Source organism: Fomitopsis serialis (genome assembly GCF_022376445.1).
Source record: "Fomitopsis serialis strain Sig1Antser10 chromosome Unknown B0H18scaffold_174, whole genome shotgun sequence".
NCBI lineage: Eukaryota > Fungi > Basidiomycota > Agaricomycetes > Polyporales > Fomitopsidaceae > Fomitopsis > Fomitopsis serialis.
In genome coordinates this window covers 16,197-33,941 of record NW_025955134.1, presented here as the reverse complement: position 1 = coordinate 33,941, position 17,745 = coordinate 16,197, and the positions used below count along the sequence as shown (strand labels likewise).

The following is a 17,745-nucleotide window of genomic DNA, read 5'->3' as shown; positions in this document are numbered from 1 at the left end:
CTCGTTGGCTTGCTCTCCCCAGCTCCTACACTTCCAAAGCTTGTTGCGGCATCCACGAAACACGTTGGAAGAACGTAGCTCCGTATCATACACGTCTCCACCTCCGGCTTGGAGCCCCGCCACTGCCAATGGCTGAGGCGCAGCTGAACGCCAGCCTCTGCTGCGTGCACAGAGTGTAGATGCTACTGAGGTATATCCCATCATTCTGATGGTTCGCTCGGTACGTGCACCTGCTCCGCAAGTGACCACCATAACCGACCTTACCATTGCCTCAATATAGGATGTCGCGGTGAGCACAATTGAGGGTTGACTTCAGCGTGATTGCTGACATGGAGGACTTTTATCCTGATAGCACTATATTGGTGAGCTCCGGCTGGTTGCTACGATGTTTGCGTACTGACACATGGAATCCCGGATGTATGTAGATACACCCCTTACGTATGATGCGGTGAGTATATCAGCTCCGTGCAGTATGTTTTGTATCAGCCCTTCTGGTATATATGGGAAGGTAAACCGCTAGCTATTGTTAACGACATTCGGCGTAGCTGCTACCACATAACGTACTGTTGCTAGCAGACGGCTCTTCGGAGTTTCGTCGACGCAGCAGTACTGAGTATAGCGCTCCGTCAACGCCAGTGCGCAGCTCCCCTGTCGCTCAGACTACAATAGCGAGCTCGCTCCTTGTTCGATTTGCGTCCTCGGAGCTAATGTGTTCCGCTTCAGCTCACAGCACCAGATCTGACGTACACCCTCGTACGCCCGCTCGAAGAGAAATACAATGGGTACCAACGAGCAGGCAACCTCTCCATCGTCTTCTGCCTGCTCGTGAACTGCGTCTACTTCCGGCGGGACGACCACCTTATGACCGCTGCGCTATCTCGCACACGTGCGTTGCTCTGCGAGCTTCTAGCCATTCGCGCTCTGCGTTTGCACGCAGACAACATGCTGGAGCTCGCGCTGGCAATAGCAACCAGCTGGCCGGTGTATTCAGGTGCGCCGGCAGAGCTGATCGAACGCGCAAGGGAGGAACGGGACGGCGATCTGGAGGAGAGGATCGGGAACGCCATTGAGATGGCGATTCTGGGTCAGGCGAAGCGGTTTACAAATAGCTCAGCATGCCAAAAGGTCATTGACGGAATATGGAGGTGAGTGCTGCCATTCGTTGGGCTTACTTGTGCTCAAAATGATTACAGCGGAAAGATCGTGTACCAGGCGGACAGCAGTCGTTCCATCTTGTCCGATGTGAGGGTATCGCTGATACATTTGGTTCCCGTGACTGAGTATTCCCGTAGACGTACAAGCGTACACCAATACACTTCTACGACCCTCACAAAGCACCACTGCTTGACCACTACCGGTAAATGATCTCAGCAGAGGCTACGAGATGCTATGCTGAGACACTATCAGTCTGAAAGTCCCGGCAATCCGCTCAGTTCTAGAATTCACGAAGTCAGCTAGTCATTTCGCCGCACATGCATTCAATACTGATTGAGCTTCACATATAAAGCTTCCTCATTCTGTTCATCCTATTCGTCGTCGCCCTGGAGTTCAATGAGCGAAATCGCATAAACGCCGCCGAGGGTATATTCATCATATACGCGCTTGGTTTCACGCTCGAGAAGATTGCAGCAATGCAAGAGCACGGGATCAAAGGTGCGTCCGGAAATGCAACTGGCGGTAATATCGCTCATGACAGTGCAAAGTGTACTTCAAGGGAACCTGGGTGCGCCAGCTTGCTTGTCTCTCCTCAACGAGTTCGCTATTGACTATCGAGTCAGAATGGCTTCGATCTGGCGTTTGGTACGTAGCTCGGATTGTTCTCTGCTGTGATGCCTGTACTGAGTGACGCCGGCAGTGACACTATACTGCACATATGCCATCCTGAGATGTGTAGGCGTCTACAATCATAGTACGCCCGATAAATTTTCAGCTGTTCTGACACAGGACACTCACACGTCGCTTGTCATTGTTGTCCAGACAAATGGGCGTCGCTCGCAGGGATAGATTTCTTGGCCATAATCGCTGTACTGATGTTTCCGAGGTATTTGTTGTCTGGTCTACGAGTGTACTTGACTGATTGCGGTCCTAGGCTGGCGTTTGTGACACTGAAAGATAATGTCATGGTGCTCTCCCTGCGTGCCATGATAATGCAATTCGTCATCCTGATGGCCATCGCTGCGTTTTGCTTCGGTGGCTTCTTGTATGCCCTCTGGACGTACGTACCACTGCATTTGATACGTACGGCCCTCTCATTGAGCACTATTATATGTACAGTCTTAGTAGGAACCAGGCTGGGTAAGTGCCTCTAACTCCTGTTTGCATTTGTTCTGACTTAGTATCATTCAGTTACACTGCTGGGTGAGTGAATACTCTCAATCTACTGGACCAATGCGATAATTGATCCCTATCATGTGCAGGCAGATTGCTTGGTGGATGCTAGATCTATGGTTTGGTCTCGACGCCAGTGGCTTCGACAACGCATGTGCGTATGCCCTAACGCTTCTAGATTTGATATTCAAAGCTTACCTAACTTTCAGCTAAGTTCCATCCCGTTTTCGGCCCTGTAATGATGGTCGCATATGCGTGCCTCAGTAACACGCTTCTGCTGACAAGTAAGCCGTTGCCTTTCGTCCTTGTCTAGTGCACTAACCACCATGTCCTGTAGTCCTTGTGTCTGTACGTACTTTGCAACATGCTTTTCTCGTGCTTTTGTTGAAGCACGCATTGGGTTTAGATCCTTTCTAATACATTTGCAACCATTGCTGATGATGCTACCGCGGAGGTATGATACTTGACCCATTCCGTTTGGCCTACTAATAGTATACAGGCTATGTTCCGCCGTGCTGTCCTCACCATAGAGGGGTAGGCACCTATGTCTGCGCTTCATCGCTCGCGCTGACTTCTTCGCTAGAGTGAAGGCCGACTCGCTCTTTTCATATCAACCACCTATCAATTTAGTCGCCCTCTGTGTTATGCTGCCAGCGAGTTACATCCTGACTCCGAGATGGTTTCATAAGGTATCCTATCACGACTACCAACTGGTTGCTTCCGCATACTAATCGTTGTCGTCTAGGTCAACGTCTTCATGATTAGGTATACATTGTCAGACCGCGCTCTGGAGTGGCTTTGCTGACGCTTGCCTGACAGATTAACGAGCTTCCCTGTCTTGCTTCTCATTGCGTGGTACGAGAGACAAGCCAAGCAGACGGGGACGTTCACTTTCAGCGAGACGATGTCAAAGGCGGCAGACAAGGTCTTTGACACATTGCCTCGGTCCATCAAACGCATGAGTGAGTATCAACGTGCATTAGTCAAACGAGCCTCGCTGACATGTACCCAAGCGTTCTTTGAGGGACTCAGTGGCCCTGACGCAGATATCGACGCGGTATGTGCAGAAAGCATCCATATCCTTCATCCAAGCATCTCACGTTCCCTCGCAGATCTTCGAAATCGGAGATTTCTACGAGAATAGCGCTCTCGACATGGAAGACGCCGACCAGACCGCCCCCGCTGACATCCTCCAGCACCGCCGTCCCTCCCAAGCCTCCCGCGCATCCCGACGGCGCGTCTCGCAATCCCACTCGCAGACTAGCACCCCTCCGCGCTCTGCCATGTCGCTTTCCACGAAAAGTGAGCGCCCCATGAGCGGACCCTCGTCCATCCCGCTCCCGCGGAACCGCCTCAACTCGATCGTCACCCGCGGGCTCGACAACGTACAGAGCCTCGCGAGCCCGCTCGCACAGGTCTTCCAGCCGCTCATCATGGATCAGGAGAACGAGGCTGAGCAGCCAGCGCAGGACGGTGGCGCGCAGGTGAGCTATGGGCCTGCGTCGAGGCGCAGGCTGTCGTCCATGCAGAGGAGGCCGACAGCAGTGGGGCAAACGGGACACACGGATCCATTCGGGGGTGTTCTATTCTCGGGACACGCTGGTTCGGGGCAGGGCTTGGGCGCGAGGAAGCTCCCTGGTGCGCCGACGGTAACGAGCCCAGGAGCAAGGCTGGGGATCACAGGGCAGGCGCTGTCGTCGAGCCCGGAGACGCGGGACGTACGGAGTTCGGGAGATAGGGACAGAGATGCTCGGTCGGTGCACGGGCAAACTCACTCGCATGAGCCGCTGGAGACGGCGGAAGAGGAACAGGAGGAAGGCAAAATGCCTATGGACAGGAGGCTGGATGGCATTGAGCGGAGGCAGCAGCGGATCGAAGAGCTCTTGGAGCGATTGGTCTCTAAGTCAGAGTAGACTCGGATCCGGTGCTGGCTCGTTTGCCAGAGAGATCTGTATGGATTCGGACTCGCAGGACTCGGAGTGATGGTAGAAGATTCATATGCATACACCTGATTGATACAATCTTGGATCATTGCACGTTAGAGTGGAGGTACATAGACCGGATGCATGGCATGCTCATGAACTTATCATGAACTCATCATGAACTAGGTTCCGAACCTAGGTCTTGCTCCTTCTTCTCCTGATCTGCAATTCGGAGTCTGCAATACGAGAGTCCGCTCAGTATATCGGTGACGCCGCTGTCAATATACCACGTACTTATTCCGTGCACCTAGCACGCGCACGGTACGCTTCCTCTCAGCCTCGGTCATGTTTGGCCAATTAGCGATGCGGGAGAGCGTCTTAATATCGATTAGCATGAGTACTCTGTGTAACACAGATACGTACCCCATCACTGTTCACCACCAATGGGCCTAGGGCGTCGAATTTGGCTCCTTGCTCTGAGCCAACGTGGATTTTGGTAGCGTCCTTGGATTCAGGCGCAGGTAGGAGGTGTGTTGCGTCAGCTTGCTCGCTCATAGAGTCAAGTTATCTGAGATCGGTGCTGATGGGACGTTGCTTTGGCTAGGGATGCAGCGTCTGTTGTAAAGAGCAGTATGATTCACGTCGGATGACCGCAGTGGAGGGGACTGTACACCCTCGACCTTTCCAGACGCGACGCGATCACGTGGTGCAACACGCGCGCCTTGTCGAGTTCTCGACGCGTTTTGACACCATTTTCGAGAACTCCTGCTTACTCTTGCGTGTCCAGGTGATGATGATATCAGTAGCATTGCCGTCTTTCTGCCATTGTCGGAATTTTGTGCTTTCTGTGCTACTTGCTCTGGAATGTCACACGGACACTGCCCTTCCACACACGACATGTACCTATGATAGATTGTCTCAAACCCGGCGCTTTATTGTCAGCCATCTGGCATCATGAGACACGCTGAACGAGAGTGAACCAACTGAGCCGCACTGAGACTCCATGCGACGCACCGGAAGACCCATAACGTTCTCAACGGGTAAATTATCGCTCCAATGCCAAGCTGACGGACATAGTACTGTACTCGAAACTGCCACATATGGGTAGACGTCGGAGCAATGCTCTAACATGGCAGCTACGACACCAGTGAGCCCCAGTTTGACTACCACTCATATTTCTACTTCGTTCTCTAACCAACTCCACAGCTTTGAGCCGACCTTTTCGCTGAACGCGTCTTGTCGGGGGCGGGCGTCCACTTTTGCCCAGGGAACGACAAACTGCGCACATAGAGAGTCAAACTACAAGACATTTGTTGAGGACCGATGCACGTACTTCGCCATTGTACTGCAGCGCTTCCGGCATCGTTCCTGCCCAGAGCTGACCCAGGGCGCCATACTCGACTGGGTAGAGCTTTATGAAGATGTCCTGTGAAGCAGCATCACAACAGTCTGAACGTGACGCAGCAAACGAGAGGTGCGCTCGTAACGTACGACAAACTTTAAATCGACTGCTGAGGCGTATTTCATGATGTCTGTCTTGATATTGCCTATTTACACGAGGTCAGTCGACATAACATATCGTCGGAAGTCGGGAACCTACCAGGGTTGACCGAAAGGGACAGGATGCCTTGGGCTCCATATCGTCGTGCGCACTCATGGGCTAGGACAACATTTGCCTAGAGAGTTGAGATCAGGCTCAGGTCGCCATTCATCGGGCAACTTACTCACAAACTTGCTTTGGAAATACATTCTAGCGTATCCCGCCTTCCTCCGGGCAGGGCCCTCTTTGAAGGTGGCGTAGTGCAGGGAAGACAGATAGGACGCGTACGATGACAGCCAGATCACCCGAGCGAAGTGATCCGGCGATGAATCTCTGCCTGCCAGCAGAGTGGGAAGGAGGAGTTTCGTGAAAAGGAAGTGACCTGACCCCTGTATGCGTCAAGGAAGCACGGAAGGGCAATGGATGATTCACGCACCGATAACGTTCGTTCCGAAGGTCATGTCATATCCATCATCTGTGAGCCAGTCCATAGGGATGGTTGAGACACCGCTGTATGGATCTGTCAAGAGGCAATATTTTCTACAGTCTGCCAATCATTGACTGACGCATTATTGAATAACGCATGCAGTTCTTTCTCTTTGCTGTCGCGTGTTCGTGTCAGTACGTTGATGGTATTGCAACATAGTAGGATAGTGAGAACTCGGTTGTACCTGAGAAATTCCGCCGCAGCCCTCCTTACGGACGCAAGGTTTGCAAGATTGAGTTCAAGATAGATCGCCTCTCTTCCCGTTTGCTCCTTCAACTCGTCGATAGCCGCGTGTGCCCTCGTTTCATCCCTCGACGCCATGTAGACCGTAGCATTGTGGCTGAGGAGAACCTGATTGGACCGACATGACCGGTAAGAGCCAACGAGGTTCACGACAGTCGTACCTTCACTGTCTCTTTCCCGATCCCCGCGTTGCCTCCTGCCACGTCCAGATAGGTAGTCAGTCTTCCCGGAGTCGTCGAGGCGTATGTTAGAGCAGACGCGCCTGTAACTATCATGACCTTGCCGGTCAAATCGGGTATATCGTCCGTGCTGAACGTGGGTTCTGGGGGGCGACATTGTCTGTGGATTCGCCTGGAATATCTGAGCGTGGACCACAGTCCAGCCATGATAGGTCAGTGGGTGGATTAGGTGAGGAAGGGAGGGCTCTAGTCTACCAGGAACCCTTCATATAGTTACGGGTCCGCGTATTAGGTACGCGGTGGACAGTTCGACGTACTTACAGCGGCCGTTGTGCGGATCAATGGTTATATATTCAGACCGCCGCTCACACAAACAATCGACCCGTGCGGACCACACTAGTCTCGGGAGCCTCCAATGTGCTGACACGACGTGACGACGGCCGTACAACAGTTAGATCCATTCAGCCAATGCAGGAAACTGAGCGTAGGCTGAAAGGCGCAGTCAGCACTTGACCAGGGAAGTCGAGGACATGGGAACGGCGCCCATCCCTGCCGCGTAATTGACGGGTTCGAACATAAGCTTCGAGATCTCTCCGCGGTACGTTCCCTGAGATGAAGGCACACTCACACGGGCAGCGCGGGTACCGACCGCAATTTGACCGTCTCGTTTCAGCTCGTTTCACGCTAAATCTACACAGCAACACTCTCATCTGGAGCGAACATCTGGAAGTTGCGGGTGTATGTCCCTGACGCAAGATACTTCCCGTCATTCGACAAGTCCACCGACATCACCTTGCCACCATCCGTGGGGAGCGTTCGCAACAGCTGCCAGTCATCCGCACTCCAGATCTTGACCAGGCCATCGTAGCCCGCGCTGGCCATGTACAGGCCGGAACGGTATTTGCGTTCTTCTGCCTCCTGAGCGCCTGTTTTGTCATCCGTGTCCAGTGTCTCATCCATCCCATTCATTTCAACGTCCGGTGTCGGCGAGAAGGGGGCGTACGGCAAGTCCGTGCCTCGGTAGAAACGCACGTCTGCGACATTAGAGAGGTGACCTGGGATGGTGTATAGCGCCTTCAATGACCGCATGTCCCATATTCGAATAGTATCATCGCCGGAACCAGTGGCGATTTGATAACTTGTCCTGGAATCAGCAATATGAAATGGCGTGCGTAGAGGTACATACCCATTGGGAGAGAAAGCAATAGAAAAGATCCCCTGGACGTGCCCGTCCAATACCATTGCCGTTCGACCTGTTCGTAGGTCCCATACTCGGCCGATGGCGTCCAGTCCTCTGACAAATGAGTCAGCCAAAGCCGTCAAGTGAGGGTAGAAGTCAGTACCCTGACGCAACAAGAGCACCGTCCTCTTGGAACTCCACTGAGTAGACCTCCTTTGAGTGACCTTCTTGCAGAAGGAGCTCTTTGGACGTCGCGACATCCCACAACCTCCACGACGTATCGAAACTGGCACTGGCAACGTAGTCACCACTCGGATGGAAAGCTACCCTACATATACGGTCCGCGTGTCCTTTCATGACTGACAGCGGTGTCTCACTGGGGAACTGTGAGCAAAGTTATCCATATGGTACAGAACGTGTCGCACCTGTTAAAAGACCAGAGATTCACACTCATATCGCCGGCACCACTGACCAGATTGACGGCATCTTCGCTTTGAGCCAGCGTAGCCTGTGGGTGCCAAGCAACTCCTCCGACTCTGTCGGTGTGGCCTAGACGAAAGCTTACGATGAGTGAACCTGGGTGGCGAGCGCGCAGGACAAACCTCGCAGTGTTCGTATTGGTGTACAGTTTGGGATATTCCACAGCTTGACATTGCCGGACCAGCTACCCGTTGCCAGGATCTGGCTATTGGGGGAGAATCTTACTTGTGAGATGGGCCGATCATCACCAATCTGGGAACCCAGCTCCGCAAATCGCTGAAGCAACATAACATAGAATCAACAAAGTGTCGGTGGAACGATGTGCGACGTACCCGAACTTCCGCAAATATCTTCTTGCGGATGTCAATGATACGCCCCAAGGGGATCTTGCTGTCTAACCGCTGCTGCGCCACTCTTTTTTGAGCTCTACATGGGATCATAAAGACGCAAAAGACGCAGTAAGCACCTTCCTGATGTCCACCTATTGGTAGCGGAAATCCAACCTGGGCAGAGAGTACTCCGCTATTCGCCTACGCGCCTCGAGAAGCTCCAGAGAGCCTGGCGTGTAGAATTCCTCCACCTAGAGCCAATGAATACACGGGTTGGAGGGAAAGAGCGCACACGTACTTCTTCCTCACTCTCCTCGGAACTCTCCTCTTCGTCGACCTGCATAGCATCTTCTCCTCTTGCGGCATTGATTTGTGACAGGACGTAGATGAGACGGTCTCGTCGGTCGGCAGCCTACGCGATTATGAGTTCTAGCATTCTTGAGACAGGTGAAGGAAGCTCACACGTTCACCGAAGAGCGTGATGGGCTCTCCAATCTCACGCAGTCTTGCTTTCACTTTAGCATCGTCGGTAGGCACGGCGAGGCTGCGCGCCTTCTTCTTGCGTTCGAGCTCATCAAGCAAAATCTTGTTCTCAAGCCTCGCGCGTTCTGAGCCGAGGTAGTTGCCATCGTCGATGAGCGTATCGAGAGTGAGGTCGGCCATGACTGCAGCAAGGAAGTAAGTCAGCGGTGGCTGAGGCGAAGGTCGGTAGCGGGCGCTAGACTGGTGGGTGTTGTGTGGTGTTTGGCAAAGGCTTTAGATCGGGAAGGAGATCAGCCACGTGTGCGCGGTGAACATAACGGACAGTTGAGCATTGTCCCCCGCAGCCCTCTCCATCTCCCGCCATGTCGGGCCTCAACTCCCCCAACCCCCTCAGACAGCGACGAGGTCCAACTTCACGCTCTCCAGGCTATAGCGAAGTCTCGCAGGATGACGACCAGGTTGAGTTCTCCAGTCCGGTGCGTGACACGTAGGGCTGTGGTATACAAGACATACCAACGCGTACACCGAATGTAGCGGAATCGGAGCGCTGCCGAAAGGATACTTGAGACCGACAAGGCTAATATTGCCGTGATCGCGATTCTCACTGTCCTCGCGTTTGCCCTCCGTTTTTACAAGATAAACCATCCAGACCAAGTAGTGTGCGTGTTGACATCTCATATCGTGCCATTGCCGATCATTTGACGCGTCGCTTCCTGTTGTTTGTGCCCACAGGTTCGATGAAGTGCACTTCGGCAAGTTCGCTTCGTATTACATCACACGACAGTACTACTTCGATGTGCACCCACCGCTCGCGAAGATGTTGTTCGGTCTGGCTGGCTGGTTCGTCGGATACGATGGTCACTTCCTCTTCGACAACATTGGAGACAGCTACACCGAGAACCATGTCCCTTACGTCGGCATGCGCGCGCTCCCTGCATTCCTCTCAAGCATGACAGTGCCCGTCGTCTATAGCATCATGAAGGAGTGCGGGTATTCCACAATCATTGCAGCCTTCTCGGCGTCATTGGTCCTCTTTGGTATGCTCAATTAACCTCTGCTGTACTGACTAGGCATGACATCATTACTTTGCTAGACAACGCCCACGTCACTCAAAGCCGCCTTATCCTCCTCGATGCAATCCTGATCTTCTTCATCGCCACGACCATGTACTGCTACGTCCGATTCCGGAAACTACGTTACCAGTATGTTCTGATACCTTCCCTTGCATATGAATCTGATAGACCCCCGCAGGGAATTCTCTCCTGAATGGTGGGGCTGGCTGCTTGGTACGGGTACATTCATGGCCTGTGCGTGGGCTTCCAAAGTCAACGGCATCTTGACGGTCGTGGCGATTGGTATTCCTGTATTGATCGATTTATGGGACATTCTCGACGTCAAGAAGGGGCATAGCATGGTACGTATCATGCTTTGGCGTCTACCTTGTGTTGACACCAGATTTGTCGTCAGGAATACTTCACGAAACACTTCGTTGCCAGAGCGGTTGGACTGATCGTTCTCCCGATCACTCTGTATCTCATCTTCTTCTGGATTCATCTGGCCATTTTGACGAACACTGGTCCCGGTGACTCATTTATGAGTCCTGCGTTCCAAGAGACGCTGGAGGGCAATGAGTTGCTACTGAACAGCCAAGGTATGCGAGCCACAATCGTGTTGCAGTCAAACAACCCAACGTCTTGCCAGAAATCCACTACTTCGATACCATCACCGTCCGGCATAGAGACACACGCGCCTTCTTGCACTCTCATCCGGAGCGTTATCCGCTGAGATACGATGATGGTCGTGTTAGCAGTCAGGGTATGTGCGCGCCCGTTATGCCGGTTATGCTTCCTATCTAACATTCTGCATAGGACAACAAGTCACGGGATATGGACATGATGACACGAACAACTATTGGCAAGTTATCCCTACCAAGGCACTGCCCGAGACTGGTCGTGGCCGCATCATCCGCGAGAACGACGTCATTCAGCTGCTCCATGTCAGCACACAGTCTTACCTGCTCACACACGACGTCGCATCACCGCTCATGGCCACGAACGAGGAATTTACGACTTGGCCAAAAGACGACCACTCGCGCCACAACGACACGCTGTTCAAGCTGTCGCTTGTTGACGCAGAGGAAGGGGAGTCGTGGAAGAGCAAGTCCGGGCATTTCAAACTTATCCACGTGCCGACCAAGGTGGCGATGTGGACGCACACGAAGCAGCTGCCTGATTGGGCATTCAACCAGCAAGAAATCAACGGGAACAAGAACATCAACGAGAAGAGTAATGTTTGGTTCGTCGACAACATCGTTGACGAAGAGAGTAAGTCGCGGTTACCTTGTCCACGTGACCGCGTCTCACTGTGGCAAAGCAGGTGCAGATGTCGGGAATCGTACGAACGTAGGGAGCAAGAAGCCCAAGAGCCGGAATTTCTTCAAGAAGTTCGCGGAACTACAGCTTCTCATGGTGCAGCACAACGCGGGGTTGACTGCGTCCCATCCCTACGCCAGCAGCCCAATCAACTGGCCATTCCTTCTCAGCGGCATTAGCTTCTGGACAGAGAACACCGATCAAAAGCAGATCTACTTGATCGGTAACATCATTGGTTGGTGGACATGTGTCGTCGCCATCTCGACTTACGTCGGCATCATTGGGGCCGACTTGATCGCCCGCAGGCGAGGTGTCGAACCGATACATGACTGTATGTGCACCGAGACAAACCTCGAGACCACTAGCTAATGACCACCTCACAGCCGTCCGCAACAGGCTTTGGAACTCGACCGGTTTCTTCCTCATATTTTGGCTCGTGCATTACTTCCCCTTCTACGTGATGAGCCGCCAGCTCTTCGTCCACCACTACCTCCCGTCGCACCTTGCCTCCGCGCTAGTCGCAGGCTCCGTGCTCAGCTTCGTGCTCTCCGAGACCGTGAACTACCCCATCTCCATCCGCGGTCCCTCCACACGCCCCAAAACGTCGATATACGCGGACGTCGGCATCAAGGGCCCGATCATCTTCGGCCTCTTCGTCGTGGCTATGTTCATCATGTACTGCTACATCGCACCCCTCACCTACGGCACACCAGGGTAGGTTCTCGCCGTCTTGTTGGCTGACGTGTTGCTGACGGTTCTGCGTAGGTTGACCGGTGACCAGGTGAACGCAAGGCGGTTGCTCTCATCCTGGACGCTGCACTTCGCCGCGAAGCCCTCAGGGGAAGTCTAAACAAAACTTGCTCGACTGACTGACTGTGCTCGTGCATGAAGGAGTTGAGGAGAGCGGAAGGTGCTCAGTTATATATCATTGGAGGCAGGTTCGCCCTGTATGTACGTAATGTCTAGTCCATATTGTATCTCTCTTATCCACCCTCTCTTTGGAGCTCCGGCGTGCATATATATGGAAAACCAGCACTGAGTACTGAATACGGAAGCATGATCACGACGTGCGATAGAGCAGGCGTGCTTGTGAGTACATGTGAGTAGTCGAACTAGTGTTGGCTTGAGACCTGCAGTGTGTGCGTCAGTCCGAATCGCATCGTACTGCTAGTACAGATGTCCACTTTTTGCTTTGACACCGCGGCGGCCTGTGCACTGGACCTGTGTCATTACTACGACTGAACCATGCAAACCTCACAATGACTGCACTTGTACTCACAACACCGATGAGATGAGACGTCAGACAACTGATGCTTTCCTCACCGCCTCCCGCGCAATGAACTTCCCTCTGCGCCCGCGATCTAGTACGCCAGTCTGAGCAGTGCGTGAAGCGTATTATATGAAAATGAGGGCGAAGTCTACGCGCGTGCCTTAGTTGAGGACGCGCAACGTATACTAGGAGACGGACCAACACTAAGCCCAAACCCAGACACCGCCTGCGTACAGCCTGCCCCCAAGCACATCGCCGAACTCCGCAGCCAACTCACGCAAGATTCAACGCACCTAAGCAAGTCGTCTCTCACCGCACAAACACGAGCACATGGGATAACACATCATGTTCAACACGTAACGCAAGCATGCGGTATCTCGAATACACACACACATACACAGCGGTATATCAAATACAGCAACATCAGGAGACAGGTCGTCGTCGTCGAGACAGACGCACGGCGCCGGCTCGCTCGGAGGCGCGGCGCCCGCGCACGATCCCTAGGATCGCGCTACATAGCAATAACGATACAAGTCAGCTATAGAGACAGGTGAGTGACGCGTGCCAGAGCGGTCGTGAGAGAGCGTGAGCAGAGAGAGAGCGTATATAAAAACAGCAGCAGGACCCAGGACCCAGAATTGAAAGAGGGAAAGCTCCGCCGTTCCGTCGTGGACGGAGGGGGGAGGGAGGCGCGCGCGAGCTGGCGCGCGCACCTGGAGAAGCGTGTGAGAGTCGTGAGGGCGGCGCTTGGCTTAGTTCACGGGGAAGGCGGACGCGCGGACGGCGCTGATCCATGAGGCGTCAGCCGTGGGGTACTATGAGGGGACAGTCAGTTTCATGGGCGTTGTGCGCACGATAGAGACAGGACTCACCTCCCACGTCATGACACCTGCATTCCATCCCTTAGACTGAGCCTGCAACACGCAGGACGCGAGCGTCGCGGTGTCCATGTAACCGTTGCTCGCATCGGCAGCAGAAGCGGGCTTGCCGATGACGAGCTTGTTGAGGTCGATGTTGTTCGCGGCGATCTCGAAGACCGACGTGCCGGGGAACGTGCCGCCGGAGACGTGAGGAGGCCGTTGCAATCGGTGTACTCCGACGCGCCCTGGTTGTAGAACTGGACGTTGTACCAGTCGATCATGGAGCCGACCTTGGCGTCGATGTCGAGGTAGCTGCCGCTCGGGTACACGGACTTGCCCGAGAACCAGGGCGCGACCGGGCGTGCGTGATGATGTACTGACCAGCGGGGAGCGCGGAACGGAGCGCGGTGGTGAAAGTCTCCAACCACTCGATGGCGCTGCCGTCGTTGAACGCGTCAAAGTCCTCGTAGTCGACATCAATGCCGTCCAGATTGTACTTCTGACCCACGCGGCCATCGTTGGGCGGCGGACGTGGGGTCAGTGCCAGAGCTGGTCGGAGTCTCGGTCGAACCGAAAGCGGAGACCATCAGGCTGACGCCTGCGGCCTTGTAGGCGGCCTTGATGGTGGAGCGAGTGGTATCGTCGAGAGATGCCCATTCTTGGCCTGGTCGACGGCGCCCGAAGCAGTGAGGAACGACAAATGAAGACGTTGTAGCCCTGCAAGACGAGGTTCGTGTCAGACATCAGATGAAACAGCAGAACAGACGAGCGAGCCATGAGAGCATGAAACGTCAGGTTGTGTTAGCCCAACGAACTGGTAACCCGTGCCAGTAAAGGGCGATTAGCGTTCGCTGGTCAAGGTCACTTCATACAACGGTGCGCTCTTGTCAGACACGGACTGCACAGGTCGCGTGGCGGTCCAACCGTGTGGCGCGTTTGATGCATGAATGCCGTGCGCGAACCACTCCACGGCACGGAGACGAACATGCAAGCAGAGGTGTACTCACACCAATGACAGAAGCGTCGGGCGGGCCATTCTCGCCAGAAACCCAGGAGTCACTGTAGACAACCCAGTGAGGGCCAGAAGATGAAGTCGTCGTGCCGTTAGAGCCGGAGGTAGAGTTGGAGGGGAGTAGAGTTGGAGATGGAACCGGAGCCGTCCCCGGAAGACGAGGTCGAGTTGTCCCCGCCGATGCGGTTGCCGAGCGAGCAGACCGGGACGGGTGCGGCGAGGCCAGTCCAACGTAGGAGAGCGCGGACAGCGCGGTGAAGACGTGCGCGAACGAGAAGAACATCTTGGGGCTAATGAATGGGGCGGATGTCCTGAAGCTGAAGTTGTGAGTCGGGAAAATGAAGGACTGGAACTTCGGAAAGCCTCAAAGGGAAGGGACAGTGAGGAGAAAGGAAGGGCGGAGGCCAAAGAACGGCTAGACTGCACGGAGAGCAGGTCTGGGGAATGGATGCGGGCATGGCGGCGGTTTATATACGACCGAGCGCGGGGCGTTTGGCTTTGTTCTGGAAAATGATGGGACAAGGCAGATGCGGCATGCGGCGGCGGCGCCGGAGAGGCACCAGCAGGCACAGCTCCTTCTTGTTCTCCCCGCCGTGGGAGTCACGCCCATTGTGACCGAGACCTCGAGCACTCACAGACAATCACATACCGTGCCATTGTGCAGCCACTCCGCCCCGCACCCAGTCTGCCACTTCAGCGTCGGTCGCGTCGCTCTCTCTCGCAGAACTGTGCAAGGTCCCGAGACGGCATCCGTAAAGCGTGTTGAAGCTTACGGTGACGGGCAGTGAGCCCCGGTGCGAACAGTGGCATCGGGCCAACGTAACGGGCGATCGTGAGCCGAGTGGGCCACGGCCATCCAACCCCGCGCCTGCATGGCTGTCGAAACAACGCGGGGAACCGCCGTAAATGGCCAGCCTTTGCCTTATATGCCGGCCCAGCAATACTCTTCACAGAAGTGGCGTGAAGGGAAGCCCAGAAAAGAAGGATGACTGCCGAAACAGGCAACCATCGGGTGGCTTTGGCCACAGCGATGACGTCGCCCAGATGACGGTCCTATTGTTCATAACTACCGATGACAGCAACGTGAGGTACCCTCAACGTCGAGCAACGCACGTCGCACAACATGCAGGGATAGAGTACGGTACGGTCTGATTCCGTCACGATGACTGGCTTTCCTACAGTGTCATGGAAGATCACAACATTCCTTGAACATTCCTGTCAAGATGATTGATCAACCAACCTTTCTCGGAACTGCACATTGTGGTGAGCAGTGTCCGAAGTCCTCTGCCTGGACACTGCCAAAGAAGCTCAGCCTCTGTCACAGTCACGCCCCTTCCGGCGTCGAGTGCGCCTGTTTCTTCTCTCCGGAGATGGCGATCGACATCGTCTGACTCGAGGAACGCTCACCTCCGTCCGCAGTGCAAACCGCGCCACGCATGTCAATGCTGCGACAAAACACCATCTGCCTTGTCTGCTGCCCCCCATCTCACCCCCTGTTGTCTCAATCTCAATCCTGATCCTGATCTGACCAACCACACTCGTACGCTCGGTGGCTTGCTCAGTTGCGACACATACGCTGGTCACGGTGTCAAAGCCTCCTGGCTGCGCAACTGCTCACCTGAGCGCAGCAACCGCTCGTGTCGCCGGCAGAAGTTCCCGTCTCGAGCTCGAGAAGCGCAGCTAGAACTCATCTCTTTGCGCCTGCACAGTGATCACACCCGTCTGTCTGCGCTCCGGACCACGGCGGTCACTCGAAAATTTCCCCAAAAGCCCCGGGAGAGCGAACGTTTTTGCCAGCCCCGCGGAATCGCCATCAATATTCGCCGGCGCACCTGTCGACTCTGCCCACTGGTTCGTCGGAAGAACCCGATCGCGCCTTATCCTGTGCTGATTGGCTGTGCGATCATCCACATATGTATTGGTTGACGAGGCTCATGGCAGGCTGGACTAACCTCAGTCTCGTCTGGGCGTGCTTCAGCTATGCCTTGCCATCGCCCACTTGGCATTTATTACACGGCCGGCGAACGTCGACGTTTGGGCGCGCGGGACGATGTCGCCGCCGGGCCACACCGCCCTCTTGATTTGTTGCTGATCTGCTCCGTCCAGTCCGCGCCGCCACCAAACTCGAGCACTCCGGACCTGCACCGGCGACGGTCGCCCGTGCCACCTCCGCGGCCGTTCCTCAATCGGCAAGTCGGTTGCTATAGTACTAGCATCCGCTATGCTTGGGTGGGCGCATATATACGCTTTCGGGTACGTGCATTATATTGTGATGCGCATGGCGCAGCGCACCTTCGTGCAGAACATGTGGCGCATTGCGCAATACAGGCCTCGAGGCTCTCGCACCGCCCACCACGGTCCACCGCGCCGGCACAACGCTCGTCCGCGGTGGCAGGCCACGAATTACAGGGTGATGGTGAAATAACACGGTACAGTGCAGTACCGGATAGTCGAATGGAAAGCATGTTGATGCGGGACCGCGAGGGTGTAGTAGCCCGAGGCTGCCGTGGCCCTATGTACCGCATCCGAGGAGGCAGACGACCACTGGAGCTGGCATCGGAGGTGCGTCTCCTCCGCTACAGCCATGGCTGGTCGTATGGTTGCGCGACCACCCATGATCCATCCACAACGCATCGTCCATTGCAAATATGCCGCACATGTCTGTGGGAGCCTTCGTATGTCGCTGCCACTTTCCGAGCATACGCTGATGGATTCCTATAGCTACCGTATGTCGTTACGCTATTTATAGAGCCACTCCGAGTGAGTTTGTATCCTTGGTACGTCTGACTGGCGCAGTGAGATGTGCCACGGCCCGTAGGTATACGTAGGCCTGTCGACTCAGGTAAGTATTAGGCGGCTCGCCTCGATTGGGTTACTCACCGGTACACCTGTCAACCCGACATGCGCTATGCGCTGTTTCGCTGTCAACACTTAACACGCTGACAGAGGCAGCCGCTCATATACGGCACTGGACGTTCGAGTTTCTCATCTTCGGTCCGCAGCGATAGGCGTGGGACTCGCGCGGGCATATTGCAAGGCCATATCGCTCTCTGTCAATTC

At 54.7% G+C, this 17,745-nt stretch overlaps 7 protein-coding genes across 7 annotated transcripts; 3 read left to right on the top strand and 4 right to left on the bottom strand.

Moving 5' to 3' along the window:
• Positions 1-145: 145 nt before the first annotated feature.
• Positions 146-4,241, top strand: B0H18DRAFT_887613 (uncharacterized protein; the record flags this gene model as incomplete). The annotated part of the gene is made up of 21 exons (XM_048041189.1): positions 146-224; positions 426-448; positions 724-1,145; positions 1,194-1,242; positions 1,293-1,357; positions 1,408-1,449; positions 1,508-1,653; positions 1,704-1,723; positions 1,779-1,800; positions 1,856-1,909; positions 1,978-2,041; positions 2,090-2,273; positions 2,422-2,482; positions 2,538-2,629; positions 2,735-2,782; positions 2,828-2,862; positions 2,912-3,017; positions 3,074-3,093; positions 3,148-3,290; positions 3,342-3,385; positions 3,441-4,241. Coding segments are annotated over 21 exons (2,520 nt in total), but the record flags the coding sequence as incomplete, so codon positions are not given.
• Positions 4,242-4,425: 184 nt separating this feature from the next.
• B0H18DRAFT_887635 (uncharacterized protein) lies at positions 4,426-4,805 on the bottom strand (the record flags this gene model as incomplete). The annotated part of the gene is made up of 3 exons (XM_048041190.1): positions 4,426-4,486; positions 4,545-4,627; positions 4,674-4,805. The coding sequence occupies 3 exons, from the start codon at positions 4,803-4,805 to the stop codon at positions 4,426-4,428; spliced, it is 276 nt and encodes a 91-aa protein (XP_047886268.1).
• Positions 4,806-5,277: 472 nt separating this feature from the next.
• B0H18DRAFT_1047081 (NAD(P)-binding protein) lies at positions 5,278-7,188 on the bottom strand. Its single transcript, XM_048030822.1, has 10 exons — positions 6,783-7,188; positions 6,682-6,716; positions 6,462-6,628; positions 6,357-6,392; positions 6,227-6,300; positions 5,979-6,172; positions 5,851-5,926; positions 5,742-5,797; positions 5,584-5,676; positions 5,278-5,528 (listed from the first exon to the last, which is right to left on the bottom strand). Exons 1-10 carry the CDS (start codon positions 6,904-6,906, stop codon positions 5,421-5,423), a joined length of 963 nt encoding a protein of 320 aa, XP_047886267.1. The 5' UTR covers positions 6,907-7,188; the 3' UTR covers positions 5,278-5,420.
• B0H18DRAFT_153208 (U4/U6 snRNP-specific spliceosomal protein) lies at positions 7,054-9,397 on the bottom strand. Its single transcript, XM_048036881.1, has 10 exons — positions 9,151-9,397; positions 8,987-9,100; positions 8,863-8,939; positions 8,692-8,785; positions 8,482-8,635; positions 8,305-8,428; positions 8,043-8,255; positions 7,886-7,993; positions 7,328-7,837; positions 7,054-7,188 (listed from the first exon to the last, which is right to left on the bottom strand). The coding sequence occupies exons 1-9, from the start codon at positions 9,349-9,351 to the stop codon at positions 7,390-7,392; spliced, it is 1,533 nt and encodes a 510-aa protein (XP_047886266.1). The 5' UTR covers positions 9,352-9,397; the 3' UTR covers positions 7,054-7,188; positions 7,328-7,389.
• A 136-nt stretch (positions 9,398-9,533) lies between these two features.
• On the top strand, positions 9,534-12,393 carry B0H18DRAFT_1125920 (O-mannosyltransferase; the record flags this gene model as incomplete). Its single annotated transcript, XM_048035084.1, has 11 exons — positions 9,534-9,647; positions 9,706-9,830; positions 9,904-10,208; positions 10,265-10,373; positions 10,423-10,585; positions 10,639-10,822; positions 10,873-10,986; positions 11,040-11,495; positions 11,548-11,874; positions 11,927-12,257; positions 12,309-12,393. 11 exons carry the CDS (start codon positions 9,534-9,536, stop codon positions 12,391-12,393), a joined length of 2,313 nt encoding a protein of 770 aa, XP_047886265.1.
• Positions 12,394-13,565: 1,172 nt separating this feature from the next.
• Positions 13,566-14,968, bottom strand: B0H18DRAFT_1087947 (uncharacterized protein; the record flags this gene model as incomplete). The annotated part of the gene is made up of 7 exons (XM_048032214.1): positions 13,566-13,628; positions 13,686-13,841; positions 13,937-13,991; positions 14,030-14,136; positions 14,171-14,337; positions 14,372-14,390; positions 14,681-14,968. The coding sequence occupies 7 exons, from the start codon at positions 14,966-14,968 to the stop codon at positions 13,566-13,568; spliced, it is 855 nt and encodes a 284-aa protein (XP_047886264.1).
• A 1,614-nt stretch (positions 14,969-16,582) lies between these two features.
• B0H18DRAFT_153032 (uncharacterized protein) lies at positions 16,583-17,729 on the top strand. Its single transcript, XM_048036880.1, has one exon. The coding sequence runs from the start codon at positions 16,666-16,668 to the stop codon at positions 17,404-17,406; it is 741 nt and encodes a 246-aa protein (XP_047886263.1). The 5' UTR covers positions 16,583-16,665; the 3' UTR covers positions 17,407-17,729.
• The last annotated feature ends 16 nt before the right edge of the window (positions 17,730-17,745 follow it).

Bases quoted from the DNA above. Each gene is read 5' to 3' on its own strand.
- B0H18DRAFT_153208 (XM_048036881.1), bottom strand. From the start codon at position 9,351: ATGGCCGACCTCACTCTCGATACGCTCATCGACGATGGCAACTACCTC. The intron at 8,636-8,691 runs GTACGTCGCACA...ATGTTGCTTCAG, and splicing joins AGATATTTGCGGAAGTTCGG to CGATTTGCGGAGCTGGGTTC. The intron at 7,838-7,885 runs GTATGTACCTCT...TTCCAGGACAAG, and splicing joins ATTGCTTTCTCTCCCAATGG to TTATCAAATCGCCACTGGTT.
- B0H18DRAFT_1047081 (XM_048030822.1), bottom strand. From the start codon at position 6,906: ATGGCTGGACTGTGGTCCACGCTCAGATATTCCAGGCGAATCCACAGA. The intron at 6,717-6,782 runs GCGCGTCTGCTC...TGGACGTGGCAG, and splicing joins CAAGGTCATGATAGTTACAG to GAGGCAACGCGGGGATCGGG. The intron at 6,393-6,461 runs GTACAACCGAGT...AACACGCGACAG, and splicing joins GCTGCGGCGGAATTTCTCAG to CAAAGAGAAAGAACTGCATG.
- B0H18DRAFT_153032 (XM_048036880.1), top strand. From the start codon at position 16,666: ATGCCTTGCCATCGCCCACTTGGCATTTATTACACGGCCGGCGAACGT.